We start from the raw sequence: 21,002 nt of genomic DNA, 5'->3' as shown, positions 1-21,002 counted from the left end.
GAATCAGCAGAGGGGCAGATGAAAATGCACAAGAGGTCTGCTCTGGACAAATCTCCAGCTGAGCACCAGTCAACGCCAATAGCTCTGCTTTAAACTTGCTGTCCAACTGGTTTAGTGAAGGGAAAACAGGGAATGACACCTATAGAGCAGATAAGGGATGTCAACAGTGAGAGGGGATCAGGCAAGCAGGCCCCACAAGACAGGAGGGAGATTAAGGCAGCCAAGGACAGAAGGTTTGAAAATAGCTGAAGATGCAAAGAGTGGCTCCTATTTACATATCTATCAGCTCAAGAATTGATACAGCTTCCAGGGATATCTTTTCTTTTAAGAAGTAACAAAAGAAAGGAATCCAAAAGATCATAACAGAGAGAAAGCACATGTGAAAACAAAACACACAGAAGTGCTCTCTAGGTTACAAACATTTTATTTATTTCTTAAAGAAACTACAGAAATATACGTGATTGCAGAATTACAAAGCACTGAAAAACCAAAGGAATGAAATGGCCTGGATCCAAGCACTAAGGACATCACACCTTGTCTCTTGTTGAGCCATCACTCAGAAAAATCACATTATCTGAAAAGAAATTAAAAAAACTCATCTTGAGCATAGTTTTGCCTTGTTGCAAGCCTTCACACCATGAAGCTCAGGTATTTGTTTTAAAATAAGCTGCTAAGATGTAGATTTTGGAACAGAATAATAGTTCATGAAACAACAGTGTTCAATACAGGGCTCTTTCTCTACATCCCCTGAAAGCAGACAGTTCAAGGTGATCATACGTACTATGAAACAAGAGTGCTAAAACTGATGAAACACTACTGAACAGACAAAGACACTAGAAACACTTTAAAATAACGGTTTAATTCTTTGCCTACAATCTCTATCAGTTACAGCTTATTTCCTTTCTCTTTTGTCATGTTCAGTCTGCACTACCATGTCAACAGTCTACAGGACTATAGCAAGCTCCTACTTCATCAAGCCTAAGGAATTTCTGAAGCATCTTGAGACTGGGCCTTTTGAACAAGAAACCATTAGGAGAACACTAATTAAAAAATAATTGCTTCACCTTTCCAGTAGTTTATACCACTGCTAGTTTTTAAAGAGGCTGCAGAAACATCCAAGAATATGACTGTTCTTTTTCCTTGTTTTTTCTTCCTTTTCCTCCGTCCTAGTTCTAGACATACTCACAAAACAGAAGTATTTGCTCTACTACTACCCAATTAATTTACCCCTCACTCAAAAGCAACACAGTAGCAGCTCTATCCACAAAAAATGTAGGATGCTCAGGCTATTTAAAGGCTCAAGGAAAATGCTGAGTTCCCTAGCTTTCTTTGTTGTGTCAATCCAAGACACAAGTCTACTCATCCATTCTGTGGCGTAAGCAAATAACACCAACAGTTTGCAACTGCATACTTTCATTTTCTGTGTGCTCACAAAAGCAGTGCCAGAGGAAGCCTTCTGGTACACACTACCCATTCTCTCAAAATCCCTGAGTGGATACTGAGGATGAAGACAAACCAAGCTCCATTTCAGAGCTTGAAATCCACCCCCCCCCCTCCAGCCCCTTTCCCTTTTAAGGGGGCAAGAGGCACCTTGGTGCTTTGCTCCTTACCTGCAATAATCGTTGTGGCCTGTCGTCTCACATTGTTCTTATCTGTATATTCACCATAATCTATCTTCCCTTCAACAAATATTCGAGAACTGAAAAAAAACAGGAATTTGATTTTGGTCAGAGAACTGCACTGCTGTTTCCCACTCTGCAATCATAGAATGGTTTGGGTTAAAATAGGATCCTAAAGGCCCTATGTTCCAACCCCTTGGCCATGGGCAGGAATACCATCCCCTAGATCAGGCTGCTTAAAGCCCCATCCAGCCTGACACTTTGAACACTTCCAGGGATGGGGCATCCACAGCTTCTCTGGGCAGCCTGTGCCTCACTACCTTGACAGTAAGGCTTACATCCATATATCCAACCTAAATTTCCCCTCTTCCACTTGGAGCCCTTGTCTTAACACTACACTTCCTGACGAAAAGGCTGAATCCAGAATCTGATTCAAAGTACCCAGGCTTTTGTATCAGTTGCTTGTAGCAGCTCTGCTAACTTGTTTTATGGCACCTAAGTCTTACTACAGTTCCTGGTCACCACAACCATTCCAGTAATCCATTATTAAGGTATTAAATCCTCACCCACACTTGTTACTCACTTACCCCTTCCTCACATACTGATAGGTGACATCCCTGAGGCCCGGTCTGAAGACAGAGATCCTGTGCCACGTTGTCTTCTGACTGATATCACCTAAGGTATATAGACATAACAGAGCTCGATGTCAAATCCTCTGATACAAGACTCAGAAATTAGTTTCAATACATTGGTATTCTCAAATTATGAGAAGTGATTCGAAAACAGAAGTATACTAGCATCCCATCTCCCACTTCACTCAAGAAATAAATGTTCCACTCATTTGTGTGCAAACAAATCCTTGCACAGCACAGTTCAAATCAAGACATCGCTTTTTCTGGAAGACAGTGCTCATGCTATTAACCCTTTTTCCCCCCCCTCAAACACTCCACACTGAATTTAGAGAATGAGACATCCGTAGATACAAACTGATGACAGAATCAATGAGAAAATAATCTGTTTTTTATTTTTCTCATCCTGAAATACAAGTAAGAGTACAGAACCTGCTATGCCTCTGACAAACCCCACCAGTGACAAACTGCCCACTCAACACACTCTCCTCTCCTCCTGAGAGCAGATCTCTCTTCAGTTTATGCTGCTGGGGATCAGTAAGAGACACACGAATGGACCAGCACCTCTGCTGACCTCAAAGGCACTTTCCTGCACCCCAGAGATTGGCAGGTGTGGTGCTGCTGGCCATGCAGCCATGACATGGGACACATTGCTCATGCAGACTCACCTCCCTGGCCCACTTCACTATCTCCTGTCCGCCACATCTCATTGGTTGCAAGGGAAAATATGGTAACAGGATTTTTTCCTTCCACTTGCCTCATGATAGGGTCCTGTCCAACCCGACCAAGCAGCTGAACACGATTCATGGCTGAAACAAGAGAGCCCAAACACACACAGAGGTGAATTATGATGCATCTAAGCATGGCAAGCCATTAGTCAGCAGCTTTCCTCAAGGATCACAGCTTTCTGTACCTCCTAAGCACTTTTTAAGCTCTTGTAACATTTGGCTTTTTTGGGCCACAGCAGATGGTTGATTGTGGCTGTACTGTCCTTATCACTATGAAATAAATGATTTAAAAAGCCAAAGGTTCTTTAGTCTCAAGTGACACATGGATGTGTCTGTGAAAGAGATGGAATGGAAAGAATAATGTGCATTTATTCATCTTGACTTTTCATTTGTTTCATGATGATAAAACAATGCAGAGCAGTACCTTCGAAACAAAGTTGCATTACTACATTCCATCCTCTGAATGAGGGAGTCAGTTTTTACCCAGGTACCAGGCCTAGGCAGACACATTCTATCCCTTCTCCATGTTCAAGGAGAACTGGAAGAGGTCAGGGAAGCATCCCTTGTGCACAATGAGCACATGAAGTCAATAGTGCAGGCTGAGCAAATCCTGCTGGGGCAGCAGCACACACACAAGGGACCCAGGAGTCTGAGACACAAGCACACAAGACACCTGAGGGCAGGTGTTAGAAACCACACCAAAAGCAGACCCAAACCACTGCCACAGACAAAGTATAACTACCTGCCCTGTAGAAGTGGTAGTCCTTGTCAGGGCTTTTTTCCTTCCCCCTGCAAAGTGCTGCTTCACTTGACAGAGACCAGACAGGGAGCCACTCAAGAGTCCATGTGCTTGAAACACATTCTTAGCTACTACACTGAGGAGCTACTTCTCCCTGCCCTATTTCAGACGTTCTAAGGCTGAGATAAACACAGTGAGTAACAACTAAATTGCATCTCAGGAGTTACTTACATCTTTCAAGTACCAATGAAGTAACCGTATCAGAGTCATGTCTTACGAATTGGCGTAGCACCTGAAGGGACAGAAACGTGAGTTTCCAAGACAAAAACTATGAAAAGCATTCACAGGCCTTTAGACCTCATTTCCTGAACAGTTGCAGAGGTTCTGCAAGTATGTTCTTTTCCAAGTAATTAATGGAGGAATTGAGGAAAGAAATCTGTTCAGCCAAATGAAGCTAGTAAGATCATTTAAAGAACATCTGGCTAAATCAAGGTTAAAGAGCTGCCTAGAAAGAAGTGTGGCCCAAAGGCACACCACCCCCCAGCAATTATTTCTGGGACACGCAGTAACTACTGGTTTTCTGCAATACATAAATAGGAGAGGAGAAGATTTGTAGGCGAGTGTGGATTTTGCTGTTTGAGCTTTAGTCTTTAGAAACAGGTCCGATAGTTCTGCTCCACTTCAGAGATTAACTAGGTGTGCCCAGAAACTACATCCATCCACTGGAATGAGCAGTGGATGCACTGACACCCTTGTTCCCCTGGCAAATCTAGGACACAAAACTCTTCGTACTGCAAGTGGGAAAGCAGTAAAGGAACTGCCATTATTCCAGCACATAGACCATCCTACAAGGAAATAAAACTCCAGAAACACTTCTGCTAGAGGTCCATGCGCAGGAATTGGAAAAAAGGCTCCTTTCCCGTAACACGTGGTCCAGGCCGGTGAGAGAGCTCAGACTTTCCCCCCAAGGGCAGAGCCGGCGCCGAGGCCCCGTCCAGCGGGCACGGCCGGGCGCGGGCTCGGGGCGCCCCGTCCGCCCTTCCCTTCCCGGGGAGCCGCCGCCGGCCTCTCGGCGGGGCGCAGGGGCCGGAGCTGCCGCTGCCCCGCCGCCCCTTCCCCGCCGGGCCCTACCTGCCACGCCGGTCGCCGCCACATGCTGCCGCCGAGCCTGCGGAGGGAAGAGCAGGGCTGAAGCAGCGCCCAGGGAGCCGCGGCCCGGCCCCGCCGCCCGACCCCGCGCCCTCCGCGCCTCCGCCGCGCTGCGGCCGGAACAGGAAAGGGACGGCGGGAGGCTCCGGGCGGAAACACGGCCCCGGAGACAACCAACAAAAGTCCATCACGCCGTCATCGGTTTAAAAAAATGATAAAACCTTTATTCGCACCAATCCATGGGATCTAACAGTTAAAAGCCAGCATGTGCAACACCATAAACCAGTCAAACCTGGGAATAACCGAGGTACCGAGTTCTCCCTCAGAACAGTACGCCGCTCTGCCCGACCAACACAAACCAGCGACGAGGACTCCCAAAGTTAGATTTAGCGGGGAGAGGGGGAAGCGTTTGTGAGACCTCAGATATGAAATACATACCAACATTAACATGGGCAACTCCAGAAAGCTAAAAAAACCCTTTCTAATTGCCCTCATTTTTGCTGAAAGGCTGCAGTTCACAGACAGGCAGCTGCACCACATGCGAGATTCTGCAGGGAAAACAGGTGCAGACAGACCCAGCTACCAACACACTGCAGTTGTCTCCCCTACACAAACAAGGAGTCCTCCCCGACTGACAGAAAACAAGTCAGGCATCAGAGATTAACTAGTCTGTTAGAGCAGTTGCAAAAGTTTTGTTGCTGAAATCCAAAATAATGTTTTTCTTCATCTCCCATTCCTCAACTTGAGCTATTTCCTCTTACTCTGTGTTCCCCCTCAGTGAAACACCACTCCAGCTGCTTCCCAAGCCCCCCAGGAGCGCTGTGTAACTGGCCTGGCTCTGATGTGTAGCTGAAACTGGCTGCCATAGTCTCTGCCTACTTGTTCCTAGAAGGGGCCAGCTGTAGATGCTGTCCCCCTGTACAGTCATTATCACCCCTCCAAAGATATAGTCAGCCCAAGTGTTAAGACCACAAAATCACCAGTAACAGGGCCCAACTCAAGAAAGAGGGAAGTGAGTAAAAAAACCATCATCCTTTCATCATGGCAGAGTTGCACTGAGTCTATAGCTAGGCCAGTTAGACAAGAAATTAGACAGGTAAAAGACTGAGGACAACCTTAAATCACATGATCCAGCACTTATAAGCCAGTCATTCTTTTCTCAGCCAACATCTCATCATAATTAACAGGGGAACAAAAAAAACCCAATAAAAAAATGACAGGGAGACAATATGGGGCATTGGTCTGTGCAGACCCTCTGCTTTCACAGGGCCATTAAACAGTCTTTGGACAACACAAATTCAGTAACCCAGAGTAAAGCTAAACGAGCGACAGCTCTTCCCTCCCACCAGACGCTTGCTCTTCTGCTTAGAAGAGGTTTCAGACTCTTGTAACTTGGCACTTCCTAAGGCTTGGTCCTTCATGAGAGTCTGGGCAAGGCGAGCTGCTTTAAGTTCCCTGCAGGGGGGAGATGGAAGGAAGAAGAAAGAAAGAAAACCATGTCATGCATGAATCCCCATCAGCTACAGAAGCAAACTATGAACAATCTTGCACAAGAGGGTTACTGTAATACTTCAGCACTGCTGGAAGGGGGCAACTTCTTGGCCCAGAGAGTAACATTAAGCTTACTGTAGCTGTCTCTAGAGTTTCTGCTTGAAAAGGTATGAACTCTGAAGAGTTACCAGAAGAAAACTATGTATCAGGTCAGCAACACGCTGGCACCAGAATGAGGAACCCCTAGCTCAGTTTTTCTCCCATTGTTTCAGGTACCTGATAATGGTTTAACTTAGATCAATGTCATCTCATGCAGCACAAATAACCTAAAAAAGGCATATGCTTCTCTTCCAGTTCCTTTTTTCCTTAATATTTGCTGTTCTTCCAGAGCATTCACTCTTCTGTCTACACAGAAAACCTACTCCTCAGCTGACTACTGCGCTTAGAGAGGTTGTGGGGCAGTTCTTAGATCCCAGCGCTTCAAAACAGTACTGCCAACAGCAAGGGAAAAAAGGATATCTGCCACCACCTGATAGTGGGCTAAGCACAGAAGGAAGAGAACTATCTCAGCACATTATCAATTCCTCATCTGCCCACTCCCTGCAGGTTGGAACAGCATTTGGCATCACCAGTGGTTGCAAGAAGCTCACAAGTTCACTGTTGCAATTGAGCCAGCAGCTCCTCCAAGCAAGAGCTGAAGCACAACTGCTGCCTGGGCACTGCAAGTCCCTGTTTAAATCCCCATCATGCCCCCAGCTCCACGCAGAGGGGCTGACCAGGGATATCTGCACGTGCATTCTCCCAGCACTGCCACCCTCCCTCCGAAGCTGGTGACCAGCATTGTTGTGCCCATGCCTTCTCCCCTTCATGCCCAAGCCAGCCCTACCTTTCCAGCATGGCAGTCTTGCATTTCTCCACGTTTAGCTGCTCCTGGAGCTGCACAGCTTTACCACACGAAGGACGGAGAAAGGGGTGTTTGGTGAGAGCTGTGGCAGAAGGCCTCTGCGCTGGATCCGGGTGGATCATGAGCTAGAAGGCAAAGGAGTTCAGAGTTTAACACTCCCATCACGTGCCAGCTGCAAAAGCCACAATCCTGTTCAGACTGCTTCCTCACCTTAAGGAGCTCAAGAAAGCAGTGGGGAAGCTTCTGGGGGATGGGTGGGATGTTGCCTTTACGGATGTGGTGCCACATGGCCCCGTTGTGAGGCAGCGGCGCTGCCCCAGCTGCCAGAGCCACCGTGAGTGCCAGGGCAAAGATGTCTGCCTTGGGCAAGTAGCAGTATTGCTGCAGAGAGAAGGCAGACGTGTTAGAAAGGAACATCTTGCTACACTAAGCAAAGGTGAGCTGGGCTATGAGCTCAAAAAGAAACAGCTAAACAAGGGTGTGTATACGGCACCACCTCAGTGAGCTGTTTTCATCTCTTCAGGAAAAAAAAGATTGGCAGCAGGCAGTACCACTAACCAACAGCATGTTGGACCTTGCAGGCCACGTTGGGATCACTGCAGTAACTCCAGAGGATGGCCTAACACGTGTACCTCCAGCCTTCACCACGAGGCACAAAGCTACCCACGGCCAGCTCAAAACTGAAGGCTGCGCTGATACATAGGCCTAACAGTTCCTAAATCCACTTGCAGCACAGATACTGTCACCTAAACACCTGAACTGAATAGCACATCCAGGAGGCTTGTTCAATACTGATTCCCTTTTCACGTGATGACAGAACTGCAGTCAGTTTAAGAGGTGTGTTGTGCCTCCCACCTCTTGCCACTATTTGTTCTGTGTTTTACAAGGCACCTGTCTGGGTAAATATATTCCTCAATAACCACATCCAGTAGTCTAATCTCAGCTGGATATGCAAATCAAATGTCTTCAAACGGATAAAGGTTTTGTCTCACTGAACCCTCAAGGGGAAGAGTTGCAATAAGCCAATGATAGCTACTTATGAAATATTTACATGTGAAGTAAGTATTAACATGATAAGACCCACACCACTATTGCTCATGATAAAGTGCTAATTTCACAGATTTCACAGCCAGACCAGACAGAAGGAAGAGGAGATAAGGTGAGGAACAAGTTACCCTACAGTTGATCTCTCCCCACTTGCTTTCCCACCCCTTTCTCCCCACTGGCTTGCTCTAGCAGTTGTACCTCTTGCAAAATCTCATTGGCCAAAAAACGCCTGTCTCCTTCCTCCACCTGAGGGTTTGTTATTGATGTCACATGTCCAAGGTCACCTAAGACAAAGAAAAAAATAGCTGAAATACAATGAAGAAAACTGAAGTCATTCTCCAATAAAAGCTTACATTTTATAGGCACCAACAAAGAAATACTGAGTAGGAGAGCAAGCCTGCTCCTAACCCAGGAATCTGCACTTGGAAACAAGCACATGAATATTCTGTGGCTCATCTTCATAGAGGAATTAATTCTGGTGAGTAATTGGGGCATTCATGACTATCCTATCAGTTTTGTGTGCAAGTCTCTTCAGCTGCAGGACACAGCAGTCTCAGGCGGTAATGGACAGCCCTAATCTTAGGCCAGCTGTAAAGTAGGCTAAAACCTACCAATCTTATACACCACACCAGGAGAGGATTCATCTTCACTGTCACTCTCCTCCTGCCCAGCAGGGCCTGAAACTGCCAGCTTGTGACAGATGAAGATATTACCTGCAAGACAGAAGTTTAGCAATAAGGTGATATCAGTAGTCAGGCTGCAGCAGCCTGACAACTGTAAAAATCCCACCTGTCAAAGTAGTTAAGCTTTGCAGCCAGAGAAAGTATGCACATACTTCCCACCCAGTAGTCAGCTTTCTGCCCAGCTCACATTCAGCCACACAGCTGGCATAAGACAGTTGGGTCTTGTGCATAAAATATCTCTGTGAAATCAACTTTCCCCTCCCTCTGCCCTCTAAATTACGAGCATAAATTCAGCGGTAAAAAGGAGCTCCATTCTAAAAACATTAACTATGTGACAGAGGGGGAGCATTTCCCTGGAGGTGACCATCCTGAGCTGCAGAGAGGAAACCTTGTTACTATTTCTGCAGGAACTTAATCCCTCAAGGTAGGTACACACACAAAAGCCGAGTGTTGTGCAAGACAGCAGTAAATAAGGAAGTGCCCATCTTCCCTGGCAGCCCTACTTGCTCCACCAGGATACAGGTGATTCCCATGAGCCAGGATTACAAAGGTCATGAGACAGGAGAAAAATGCTGCCAACTATCAAAGAAGGCTTAGTTTTAGAGCAGCAGTAGCGGCACAAATCAAAATAAAAAATTAAAAAAAAAAAAAAAAAAAAAACACACCAAAAAAAAACCCCACAAAAAACACCATTCACAAGATAAGGGCAAGGTCCTCTTCTCCTTGAAGCACTACAGTCAGTCCACTCAGAAGGATTTGTCACAGGTCCTAACCCCTGAGGGGTCACTAGGAAAACCCTCCACAAAGGAGGAGGGCACTACACTTACTAGGTTTGATATCCAGGTGCACAAGACCAGAGTTGTGGATGTATTTTAGTCCCATGGAGACTTGCAGCAATATTTCCTTCAACTCTCCTTCTGGGAAATACTGCCCAAGCTTTGCATTTTCCAGCAGCACATCTTGGAGGCTCCCACCTAGGGGAAAAGAGTCAGTCTGAGACCTGACAGAGGTTTTATGGAACAGCATGTTAGAAATACCTTAGCTGCCCAGAACACTTGGAGGGTGGCTAGTGACAAACCCCAATCACACCAGCTCTGTGTGCTCTAGTGAGCACACTCGGCCATCACCTTTTGGCTCCAGCCTTTCCACTGCCCTGGAATACTCAGCCTCCTGCTGGACAAGGATGAACTGCAGTTCTACCTCCAGCCTACCAGGAGGGCTGACCTGTTAGTGATGCTAGTGTTGCTGCAAGGGAAGAACAAAAATTGCTTCTGCTGTGCTTAGATGCAGAAAGCATGTATAGGAATGTGGAACGAGGAAATTAAGTTCACACTAGCAGATTTTTGACTGAAAAGCATTAACATTCAACACAGTTTTGCAGGTCTCCATTGAGATGCACCACATATCTCAGAGCTAGAAAATGTTGCCTCTGTCTAAATCAGCTTACTTTTCATCACCTCTCCAAGTCTCAGACGTTCAGCCACCAGAACGCAAGCAATACATCAATCCTGCAGCAATGAGCACTACATTTCATGGTTGCCTCCACCAGATTTGAAAGCAATACTCCAAACAGCTGTCACCACTCTTCATTGAACCCCAGGACTAGAGGTGCAGTCAAAAGATGAACATTACATATGTGCCTTCAGCAGCTTTGGTAGTTAAAGGTATCTTTTCCAATTTCTCTCAAGCAGTGGTATTGCCAAAGGCAAACTCAAGTAGGAGTTTACCACCCTGCCTGCAGCACCCCATTTATATTTTGCCTCATCATTTGCTCCATTCCTCCACAGCTGTCAACTCCTTCCTTCTACTCAGGATGCAAGGTGCCTTCATTTCAACCCATCTCCACTAAGAGGAGGTGCTTGCCAAGATACATGGCCCTTAAGTCAGCAGCTCCTGAGTCATTCATATCAGCTGTTACCTGGACAGTCCCAGCACAACTCTAAGCATCAGAACGGGGAATGCTTTTCCAGGCCAGGCAAAACAGAGAAACAGTTTTCAAATCCCAGAAATACGAAGGTATTCACTGCTTCTAGACCATTATTTAGATGAAGCTATTAGTGGTGCTATTCTATGCCTTACTGGATTCTCCACAGAATGCAACCCCAGAGCAGTTTGCTTTCTTCTGAGCCAAAATATCTCACATTTAAACACAAAAGAAGGCAGCTTTGCCCATGCTGAGGGCTCGGCCTTGAACGCTGTCCAGCTCTTACCATTGCAGTGCTCATTCTGGATAATCATGTGATCGTCCTCCGCCCAGGCTGAGTAGTAGCGCACGACGTGGGGGTGGTGCCCCAGGACAGCGTGAGCATAAACCTCGCGCAGGGCCAGCTGCCTGGGGAGGGACACACACAGCAGAGGTGACAGGCTGCCAGAGGCTGCTGGTTTGCAGCCTGAAAGTCCTGAACCCCTCTGTTCCCCCTTTCTCTCAGGTTTTGACAGACTGACTAGCTCTCACAGCTGCTGAAGTAAAACCTGCCCTTGCTCAAATGCCCTGAGCGGCTGTTACAGAAAATAATTGCCGAGCAAGTCTTTTGTTAAAGAGGTGAAGGCGGCAGCAGCAGCTTCAAAGACTTTGCTTTAGCATACAGGACGCTACAAGCTGGGCAATACAGATAAGAGTAGCACTGGCCATACAGCAAGGCAGGGATAGCTGTATGGCTGTCAAATAAACTTCTCAACAGTCATTGTAAAGAAACTATGCATGGACCCAAAGTGTTCAGGTATGTCATCCTCTCACTTTGCAGTGCATGTGACTTCTTCCCTCCCTAGACATTTATAGCCAGTAGTTGTATAGTGGTATCTTCCCCCACTCTCCCCAGCTGTTACTTGGAAGCACAGCAGCAGCCAATTTTTGCTCATGCCACCCATCAGATACCTTTAAATCCACACTCCCTCCTTCCCATCACACCTCTCAAGAACATGCCCATCATTTCCACTGGCAGTTTTCAGCAAGCACACTCACTCATCCGAGGATCCTGCCAGGGGCCTTTTGGAGCGTTTGATGGCATAAACACATCCATCCAGGCGTTTGATGCACTTGTAGACAGAGCCAAATTCCCCCACACCAATTTTCTCTAGTTCCAGGAACTCCTTCTTGTACCGGGAAACCATATTGCTTGCTTTCAGAGTGTTTCTCTGCAAAGTCACAAAACCAGCAAAGACAAATAGGAGTTGAAAGACCTAACAGCTGTCATTGTTTTAGAGGTGTGTAACTCCTGCTGTCACTGAGCACCCACATTGCTCCCTCTCCCATTCTGGATGTTCATCCAGGCATATGTACAGGTGTGTGGCCAGTTACTGAAATCACCTTTCACTTGTGTTTTTTCTGACCAGTTAAAAGCCACCTTTCCTGGTTGGGCCAAGTTGCACGGCTGTTTGGTTGGTTTCATAAAAGCAGGACTTGTCAGCCACAGAGGTAGAAATTGTACTTAAGGAGAAATTTAGTCTAGTTGGCTGTATTTGCCTAAGCCTCCTTGGGTTACTGCCATGACATCCCAGACCATTTCCTAGACCCACAGCTGATGGAGTCAGTCAGGGATGAACAGTGAGCAACAACAGTGTACTGGCCTAAAGACAAGACTTGAGAAGACCTTACATCTATTGCCTATTTTGAGCTCAGGAGAGGAGCTTGAGGTGTTGGCTTCCTGTGACCCCAGCTATGCAAGAGCCACTTGACCCTGGCAAAGGTAAAGGTTGCCTGCAGCCAAGGGCATTCTGCATCAGTTCAGGCTCCCCAGGTTCAAAGCACCAGCTGTTGGCTAATGGCAGATTAGCTGGTCTCAGTGTATTTGTTTGTATTCCCACTGATATCTCACCCGGAGACACTTTTCCACAAAGGGTTGAAAGCTGGCAGAACAGTTGGAACATAAATATTGCTACAATAATGGCCACTAGGGACCTAGGAGCTGCTGGTACTGCTGGTAGAGTAATGCCTACTGGCAGGGAAAATAAGCAAAGAAGAGATGAACACTGGAGCATGAAGTGAACAACAGGAGTGGACTAAGTGATTTTTCTCCATCCTCCTGCATCCCTTACAGCAACAGCAGCTCATGTTGCAGTGTGGTTTCCACAGAAACCGCTGCTGTAATGTAGTTTATGGTACATGAGCTTACAGAGGAGGTAGGAGTTGGTCCTCACAGCCAGTAAAATGCGGCTCACATGAAACAGCAGCCCTTCCCAACAGGTTGCAGTGCGTAAGGCAGCTATATTTTACACTATCTTAAAAAGCTTGGCAGTAAAAATACCTCCTAGTACACTATTTTATACCTATATTACATACTCAATCTCATTAGCACTCAAGCAGAATAATAGTTCAGTAATTCACAAGTTACTTGAGGCTTTCTTGTAGGTAAAACAATAATTGTGGCAGCCCTGGATGTTGCCTGGTAGCAGATTCGCTCTGCAGGTGTAGTTTTTCCATGGAGACCATTTGCCTGCAATCCCAGTCTCCTCGGCTAGAGGGTACCGTTATCCTTCCATGAGCCTGGCTATTGCACAGCTACAAAGAAAAATTCCATCTTTTCCGAGTTTGTCATCTCGAACAAATGTTAACAAAACAGTCAGCTTAGACCTTTTCCGTCATAGGTATTAATCCTCTGGCACAATGCCACGGTTTATACTCCAATAACAGAATAAATTCCATCAAACACCAAGCTTCTACAAACACCCACTCTGGGAGGAAAATGTAGCAACACTCACCTTTGTAGATATCTCTTGTTTAATCTGGCTTCCTGGATGAGGATCATCCCTGTAACAGAAGATCAGCAAAGTTTGGTGTACAATTTTAATGCAGCAATCCAACTGGATTTTAAATTAAAACATCTTTCAAACAACCTCCAAATCTTGCTTCACAGCCTAATCATGTACTATGTAGCATTGATAAACAAGCTTTTAGCTGAGGTCTTAAAGACTGCAGTCCCAGGTTAGGAATTCCTTGTTTCCATTTAGAAGACCTCCACAAAGCAATGTCAGTACTGCCTGTAAGACAGAGTGGCATTGTCCAGAGGAATCATTGTCCTGGCCTCCTTGTCACTGGTGAAGCTGTAACATAGCACTAAAGAGAGCTGCTGATCCCCTACTTACCTTCCTGAACAAAGGCAATGATTGGTTTTTATTTATATTTGTTACCTTTAGACGTCTGCTAACATTTACTCTACACCAATGAACACTACAGAAGTAGATGATTCATTGTTAGCAAATAACTGCAGATAATGAACATCTCCATTACTTATCTCCTTCCAACAGCCTGATTTCAGTCTGCTGCTAAGCACAGCTCACTTACAGCTCTCCTCTGGCCTTCCGTTTGCCATTAGGATGAAAGAGCATTTGTCGGTAGGACTCTGGTGTAAAGGGATTAATGTTGACAAGAGAAGCTTGGGAAGAGTCATCAGAGTCAGCACGAGGAGTAAATCTCAGGTGTCGGAAGCCTTTGGATGGGACCTTTGTTGCAGATGAAGGGAAAGCTGTCTTTGATAACAGGCTCTGTATTGAGAGGAAAAAAAAGTGGCAAATAAACTAGGAATTTTTTGTTGTTGCCGCTGTTTCAGAATAAAATTATTCTTCTCTTGTAAATTAAGAACTCCACTCCCTTCCTTGGAATAGCTGAATCATGAAATCCCTGTGTCCCTAGTTTAGTCCCCACAGTTTTCATTTTCCACAAAGCAATTCATTCTTTGTTAAGCCCTTTCATATTCTATTCCCTGCTCACTTGGGTGAGGCCTGCAGGGCCATTTTGGCAAGCACAGCCCTCAAAAGGAGCCAGCTGCTCCCCTTTCCCTCCTACAGAGAGGTAGAAATTGCATCATATGTTGCATTAACATGGAAGACCTAGTTCTGCCAGGCATGGACTGTTGCCTCAGTTTGGTCAGGACAGGTTTGTCAGGAGATGAGCTAGAGCACCACCCAAGTTTCCCAGCACTAAGCAGCATTAGGATAGGGGAAGATGCTAGAAATATTTCTTTATATGGCTAGTAGCAAAGCAAAAAGAACCCATTTCTCCTCATGAATGGAAACCAGAGATTCAGAAAGAACCTCTGGATCTTCTATAGTTCACCCTGCCCCAGAACACAGGCCATTGTGTTTCACGCACTAGTCCAGAACCTTGGGCAATGGAAAGCACAGACACCAGTCTTGAGCTGAAGACAAAAATCTACTCACTCTGATTTGAATCCTTCAGTAACCATCAGCTTTTAAAAAAATATGTTTAGTTTTTACTTGTTTCAGCTTCAAGAGGGTGGTATAAGGTCTAAAGGATTATTTAACATCATGCTTTCTTAAAAGCTTTTTAAGAACACAGTCTCCCTGTTGAAGATCAAGGTAGTCTTATATCTTTCCAACCCCACAGTGGTCTCACTATCGTGATCCTGGAGCCACATCTCCACTCACATCCGGTGGCTCTGCAGTTTTAGGCAGGGCTCTGCTCTCTCATCCTTTCTATCACTTTCAATGTTCTAAGGCAAATGCTCCCAGCTTTGGCTACAAGCAGATTTAGGCCCTTTGGAGCCCATCTTTTGCAGCATGCTTGGAAAACAAGACCTTTATCAACCAGGAGAGGAATGAAAAGAAATTGTTGATTTCATGCAATTGCTGCTTGTTGGCTACAACATGATGAACTACAAGCAGCATGTTTTGAATCATCCAGCCAACATTATCTACACAATGCACACCCTGAAAGCAGCCTTCACTACCTGCAGCCCATCTGGTCTGGTAAAGGTTTTTATAGACTTGTATCATGGTTTAACCCCAGCCAGCAACTAAGCCATCTGCTTGTGAACCCTTTGCTCACAATTGCAATGCCTTCCCCAGTGGGACGGGGAGCAGAAACAGGGAAACACAGGTAAAACCTGTGGGTTAAGAAAATGACAATTTAATTATTGTTTAATAACAATTAAATTAACAATTATTATTGCTCTTAAAAGAGACAACAACAAACAAAACCCAAGACAGACAAGTGATTCACCACCTGCTGACTGATGTCCAGCCCATCCCTGGGCCCTAATCAGCCCCTCCTGGCTAATTTCCTTCTGTTTATATGTTGGGCATGACATTCTGTGGTACGAACATTCCTCTGGTTTGTTCCTGGCAGCTGTCCTGGCTGTGGAGCCACACAGCTGCTGGTGCTCCTGCTCACTAGCAGAACATGGGAAACTGAAAACTCCTTGACTTGGGGTAAACACCAGTAGCAACAACCATGTTTTAGCAACACTGTCCTTAAGCCCAAAATCACAGTGCAGTACCAGTTACTAGGAGAAAACTCCATCCAAAGCAAGGACAGATTCTCACCTATGTTAAGGTGAGGTTTAGGGAGATTTCTTATAAAGGGTCACTACTGGAAATTTTTGGACTAATGCCCTTTAGACTGCTTTCCCCTAGAGAGTGGCAGGCCATTCCTCAGTAAATCTTACACACAGTCAATCATATAAGGCCAGAGGATCATCCTTCTCTCCCCATAATCAGGTTTTTGGATGAGAACAGAAGTCAAATCCTAGCTCAGAAACATTAAAGGACTGATCTTCTGCGCACCACTTCAGCAAAGGAGAAAACAATCTATCAGCAGAGCAGGAACATTGAGAGAAGACCAACAGCTACGCTTCACTGCGGGTCTGGACTGCTTGGAGCAATGCACACACCAGAAATTATCTAGGAACAGAGAAGCAGGTGCCAAGCCTCCACCTGTGCTTACTCAAGACAAAAAGCAGCTGTATTACACTCTCTCCAAGAAGTTACACATAAAACAGGGCCTGGGCTCATTCTCCCAAGAAACTGGCTCAGTAGCTAAGCTGCATTTTAGGATAGTGACACAGGTGAAGAGAGGCTAGCTTCCCTCCACAAGCACACACTGGTTTGCTACCTCTTCCATAAGAGATTTGCTACCCTGAGAACAAAGCCCTGCTTTCCTCAGATTCACTGAGCAACTGTTTCACACAAAAGGACAAACTGTGGCACCAGACAACAAGCTGGTTGGAGCTGATTGCACTTGCCAGGCAAAGTACACATCCCAGCCATAACACCATTTCCAATTCTCAAGACAAAACCCACTTGCATTCAGAAATGGCTGAACAGAGCAGCATGTGCAGCTGCCTATCTCCAAGTTCCCCTCAAACAACAAGCCTCTTGAAGGGAAATACATTTATCTTCTACAGAGGTGCTGCAGACCTGCCATTACCTTAGGAGTGTGTGGGCTGTCACAGAGCTGCAGCTTTTTCCAGGTGATGTGCAGAGGTGTCTCAGGCTTACTCCAGCTCTTGCTCACAGATGGGGAAGACGTCAGGGTGGGACTCATCCAGGCTTTTGTCTTGCTCAGGAAAATCTCACTAAGCTTCCTCTGAGGGGTTGTTGGCAGTGGGCTGCTCTCTTGCCATTTCTGGAACTCTGAGCTTCTAGGGGGGCTCAAGCTCAGGGAATCCTCCTCATTCACACTTCTGTCTTCACTCTCTTCACCACAACTGGAAAAGTCCAGTCGCTGAATGAATTCATTGTTGTTGTCCCAGTCATCCATGTTACCACATGAAACGGAGCAGGTGGAGCTGATACTGGCCTGTTTTGTTAGAGGGATAGAGGGAAAGACAGCATTATTTACAGATAAACTATCTTCTTCCTTTCTTCATCAATGGCATCAGTTCCGCTGACCACACTCCTCAATCCCATGTACACAGGAGCCTTGGTCATCCATCAGTGTAATTAGACAGCACTGGTTAATGAAGAGCACCCCAGAATAACCACATACAGAAGCATACAGCTACTGCCCATGTAACAACAGATTCTGCTTTTCGCCTTATTGTCATAAGTTAGATACAACTCAGAAGCCACTGCCTTTCCCAGTAAGCTTCCAAGAGAATTCTTCCATCCACTACTCTCATCACACAAGGAAACATCCCAAAGAATAAAACACATAGCCTCCACTCCCTCTGTTCTACATTAAATTTCTCAACCAGAAGAGGAAAAAAAAATCCATGCTACATACAGCTGTAAAAGCAGAGGGTGCCCCAAGGAGACACCAGATACCCCACAGACAGCCTTGCTCCTGCCCTGGACCATTTATAACCACCCCACACCTGAGCCAATGCTAATAGGAAACATCTGGAGCTTGGCAGCACCTGTTCACTGTTACCTGGTGGATGAGGAATTCTCTCTGGATGTGGATTTTTGGTGCCAACAACCAGCTCTGCAGAGAGTCAGGATTCCCCCTGAGTCTGAGTCATCTCCCTGCTCCTGCATGCTCTCCTGGGGCCTGTAACGGGGGTGATGTTTGCTGACAGCCTGTCTGCTCCATAATCCCATCAAAGATCCAGTCTTTGTGGGCTTTACTTATATGAGTTGTCTTGTGGTGATGGGGCCCTGTGTTTCCTTCTTTAAATCTGAATTTCACTTCCTGCATTTAGGAATGCGTTAGTTTGGGCAAGTGTTGCACCTTAAATGGAGAGGCCACTAGCCTAATTTTAATGTATAGATTTATGAATGTATAATTTATAATACTTCAAGAGAGAGTTAGGAGCCATACACAGGTCTCAGTACAGCTTCCCATTTGAAGTTTCAAGGGAGAGGAGGGAGGAGCTGTGTTGGTGAAGGCAGCCCCAGTGATGGGGTGACTGTTGGTCCCCGGGAGCAGGTCAATGTCTCCCCTCCCTGCACCTCTTTGTAAAAAACAGGAATCTTCTGAGCCTTTGGGAACCTGTGTTTCAAAGTGAGACTAGAGCAAGTTTTAACTAATTGGGAACAAGGTTACAGGAGCCTTTTTTCTTAGCCTTGAGGAGAGCTGCTAGAAGGATGTGCAGAGATTGGAAGTGGCTGCAGCCCATAGGAGATGGGTGTTTGGCAGAAGCAGCACCTACTTTCCTTCGCGCACACATCAAGGGCAATTCCCAGCAGAACACACAGGGTCTGAGGTCTCTGTGCTCTCCTAACCCATTCCTTAAATCAAAAATATGGCCGTACAACTGAAATTGCCTGTGAAGAGTGTGATGAACAGTTCATTTGATACAGAAATTAACTGTACCCAATTCACTAAAACAGCCTCAGGAGGACATGCCAGGAGCCCAGTCGTGGTTGTATCTTGCCAGAGTTTGCAGTATTTCTTGCAGGCACCAAGCTGTTGCTGCTGTGCAGCCTCTCTTAGTCTGAAATGCAGCTGCTGCCTCTCCCTGTGCCTTATCCTGAGCAAGGTCCAGAAGCCTGGCAGTGCCAGCACTGGCTGCTATGACAGGTTTGTCTGCAGCATCTGGCCAGCTGAGACCCTGGACCACTTTACTACTGCCGTGATCTGACTGCATTCATCGGATGTTCATACCTGAAGCATTAGATTGGAATATATTAATTCTGAAGAATTAAGGCTTTTAGTCCCTGTGACTACATGTTTTTAATAACACAGCAAGGAAATTTCTTCAGACTGGTTTTCAATCCCGCCTTAAACACTTTTTAAGCTTTTTTTTTTTTTCCCTTCAGGATTCAGAGGCAGTATTAGAGGCATTTTTCTAAGGAGAGATGTGACATGTAAAGGAGAAAACTCGGACCTGCTGTGTAAAGTAGGCCCAGCTTGTTCATCTTGCATTTTAAAAATAAAAGCTGCCACACTTTCATTTACATTTTTTCTGACAATTTTCTAAACCCTCAGCTGGAGGGAAAAGGTGTTCATTTTCTTTTGAAGTAGAGTTTTTGTATCTAAAAGGATAATTTTCAGTTTCAGTGAAATAATAAAACTGTAGAAAATGTGGCCTTTGTTTTTTGCATGTATCCAACAGTATGTCCTCAGCAGGCCAGGATTGCTGGCCAGAGCCATATCCGTTGCTCTGGTACCACCAGGTCACTTGTCCCATGGGTTTTTTCAGCAAAGCCAGGAGCTCAGAGCATCATGACGTTTCACACATCCCACTGGCAGCCCCTGCTCCTTGTCACTGATTGCTCTTCCCACTGCATCCCTCCCTCGTGCTGGGGCAGTACTGGGACCAGGAACTGCTCTGCACCACAAATAGTTCGTGTGGGTCATGGAGGAATTCTTAGTTGTCATTTGTTTCCTGCCTGGATGGCTGGGGGACAGGCACTTGACATTTGTAGCAGCACTACTGTGGAGATGAAGTTAGAAACGAGCTGTCACTTCAGCGTCACCAACATGCAAAAATATATTCATCCAAATGAAGATTGGCACTGTCTATACAGTTAAAGCAAAGCATGTGGCCAAGTATTTGCAGAATCTGGCTTTTCTTTACACAGTAACAAAATATTGTGCAGGGTTTGTTTCTTTTTTTCTTTGCCAGTCACCTTCTATGAAAAACTCCATCTGCTAAAAACCACCTACTCTGGTCTATAGCTCTGCAAAGTAAACTTGTGCATGGGCTTTGTGAAACAAAATGCCCACTCAGTGTTGAAGCTGTCTGCAATGAAGCTTACAGCAAATGGATGCTAATGTTACCAAAAAAAAGAGAAAAAACGCAAACCTCACTGCTGGGGAAACTGGCTGATGGGTTTCTTAATGGGGTATTGAACACTCAGAACTGCTTAACAGGAAAAAAGTTAGACAATTAGGGCTTTTATGACAATATCTTCCTTTTAATTGTGTCCTGCTTAATTGGGTAATTCAATTAATCAGAAAGACCTAGGGAACCAAATTAATCCTAATGACACTTAATGACATTGGTGGTGGCAGAAGGAGGACGGTAATTACAAAAGGTTGGCTGCCTGCGGATGCCTTGGTCATGCTTGTGTCCCCATCTTTCAATCTCAAGCTGATTCTGTTTGTTCCGCCAAAGCTGTTTCACAACCTTCTGTAGCACATACGTACGCGTATATATATATTGGCGTATATACGTATATACACACACACATGTACCAGCATATACTGGATCAGTGTTCCTCATTCTTTCAGATTTGTCGCTCGCAGCTTCTACCACAGCCATTTGGGGCTCGGGGGAGGGTGCGAGCCGGCCGCGTTGCTGGCTCTGAGGCCGCTGTGCCCAATTCCCGTGGCTTTCCCAGCAGGATGGCTTTAATGGGGCCGAGGGAAGCAGCTGCTCGGCATTGG

The 21,002-nt window shown here is 45.8% G+C and overlaps 1 protein-coding gene across 2 annotated transcripts; it reads right to left on the bottom strand.

Moving 5' to 3' along the window:
* Positions 1-408: 408 nt before the first annotated feature.
* WEE2 (WEE2 oocyte meiosis inhibiting kinase) lies at positions 409-17,987 on the bottom strand. 2 transcript variants are annotated; one of them, XM_066319708.1, is made up of 17 exons: positions 17,952-17,987; positions 17,154-17,525; positions 14,271-14,470; positions 13,688-13,736; positions 11,952-12,124; positions 11,200-11,321; positions 9,817-9,963; positions 8,918-9,019; positions 8,505-8,590; positions 7,470-7,640; positions 7,242-7,384; positions 4,847-4,883; positions 3,947-4,007; positions 2,917-3,057; positions 2,207-2,294; positions 1,611-1,699; positions 409-574 (listed from the first exon to the last, which is right to left on the bottom strand). In XM_066319708.1, exons 2-17 carry the CDS (start codon positions 17,484-17,486, stop codon positions 528-530), a joined length of 1,989 nt encoding a protein of 662 aa, XP_066175805.1. In that variant the 5' UTR covers positions 17,487-17,525; positions 17,952-17,987; the 3' UTR covers positions 409-527. The 2 variants fall into 2 exon arrangements, with proteins under 2 accessions (XP_066175805.1, XP_066175806.1); XM_066319709.1 differs by lacking the exons at positions 409-574; positions 1,611-1,699; positions 2,207-2,294; ... (1 more) ...; positions 3,947-4,007; positions 4,847-4,883 and adding an exon at positions 5,201-6,319.
* Between the last annotated feature and the right edge of the window lie 3,015 nt (positions 17,988-21,002).

This window comes from Sylvia atricapilla, chromosome 5 (genome assembly GCF_009819655.1).
Source record: "Sylvia atricapilla isolate bSylAtr1 chromosome 5, bSylAtr1.pri, whole genome shotgun sequence".
NCBI lineage: Eukaryota > Metazoa > Chordata > Aves > Passeriformes > Sylviidae > Sylvia > Sylvia atricapilla.
Note: the sequence above shows the minus strand (reverse complement) of the source record. Positions and strands in the feature narration are given on the sequence as shown.

Bases quoted from the DNA above. Each gene is read 5' to 3' on its own strand.
- WEE2 (XM_066319708.1), bottom strand. From the start codon at position 17,486: ATGGATGACTGGGACAACAACAATGAATTCATTCAGCGACTGGACTTT. The intron at 7,641-8,504 runs GTACAACTGCTA...TTCTCTCTGCAG, and splicing joins CCAATGAGATTTTGCAAGAG to CAATACTGCTACTTGCCCAA. The intron at 4,884-7,241 runs GTAGGGCTGGCT...TTCCCTCCGCAG, and splicing joins AAGACTGCCATGCTGGAAAG to GCTCGGCGGCAGCATGTGGC.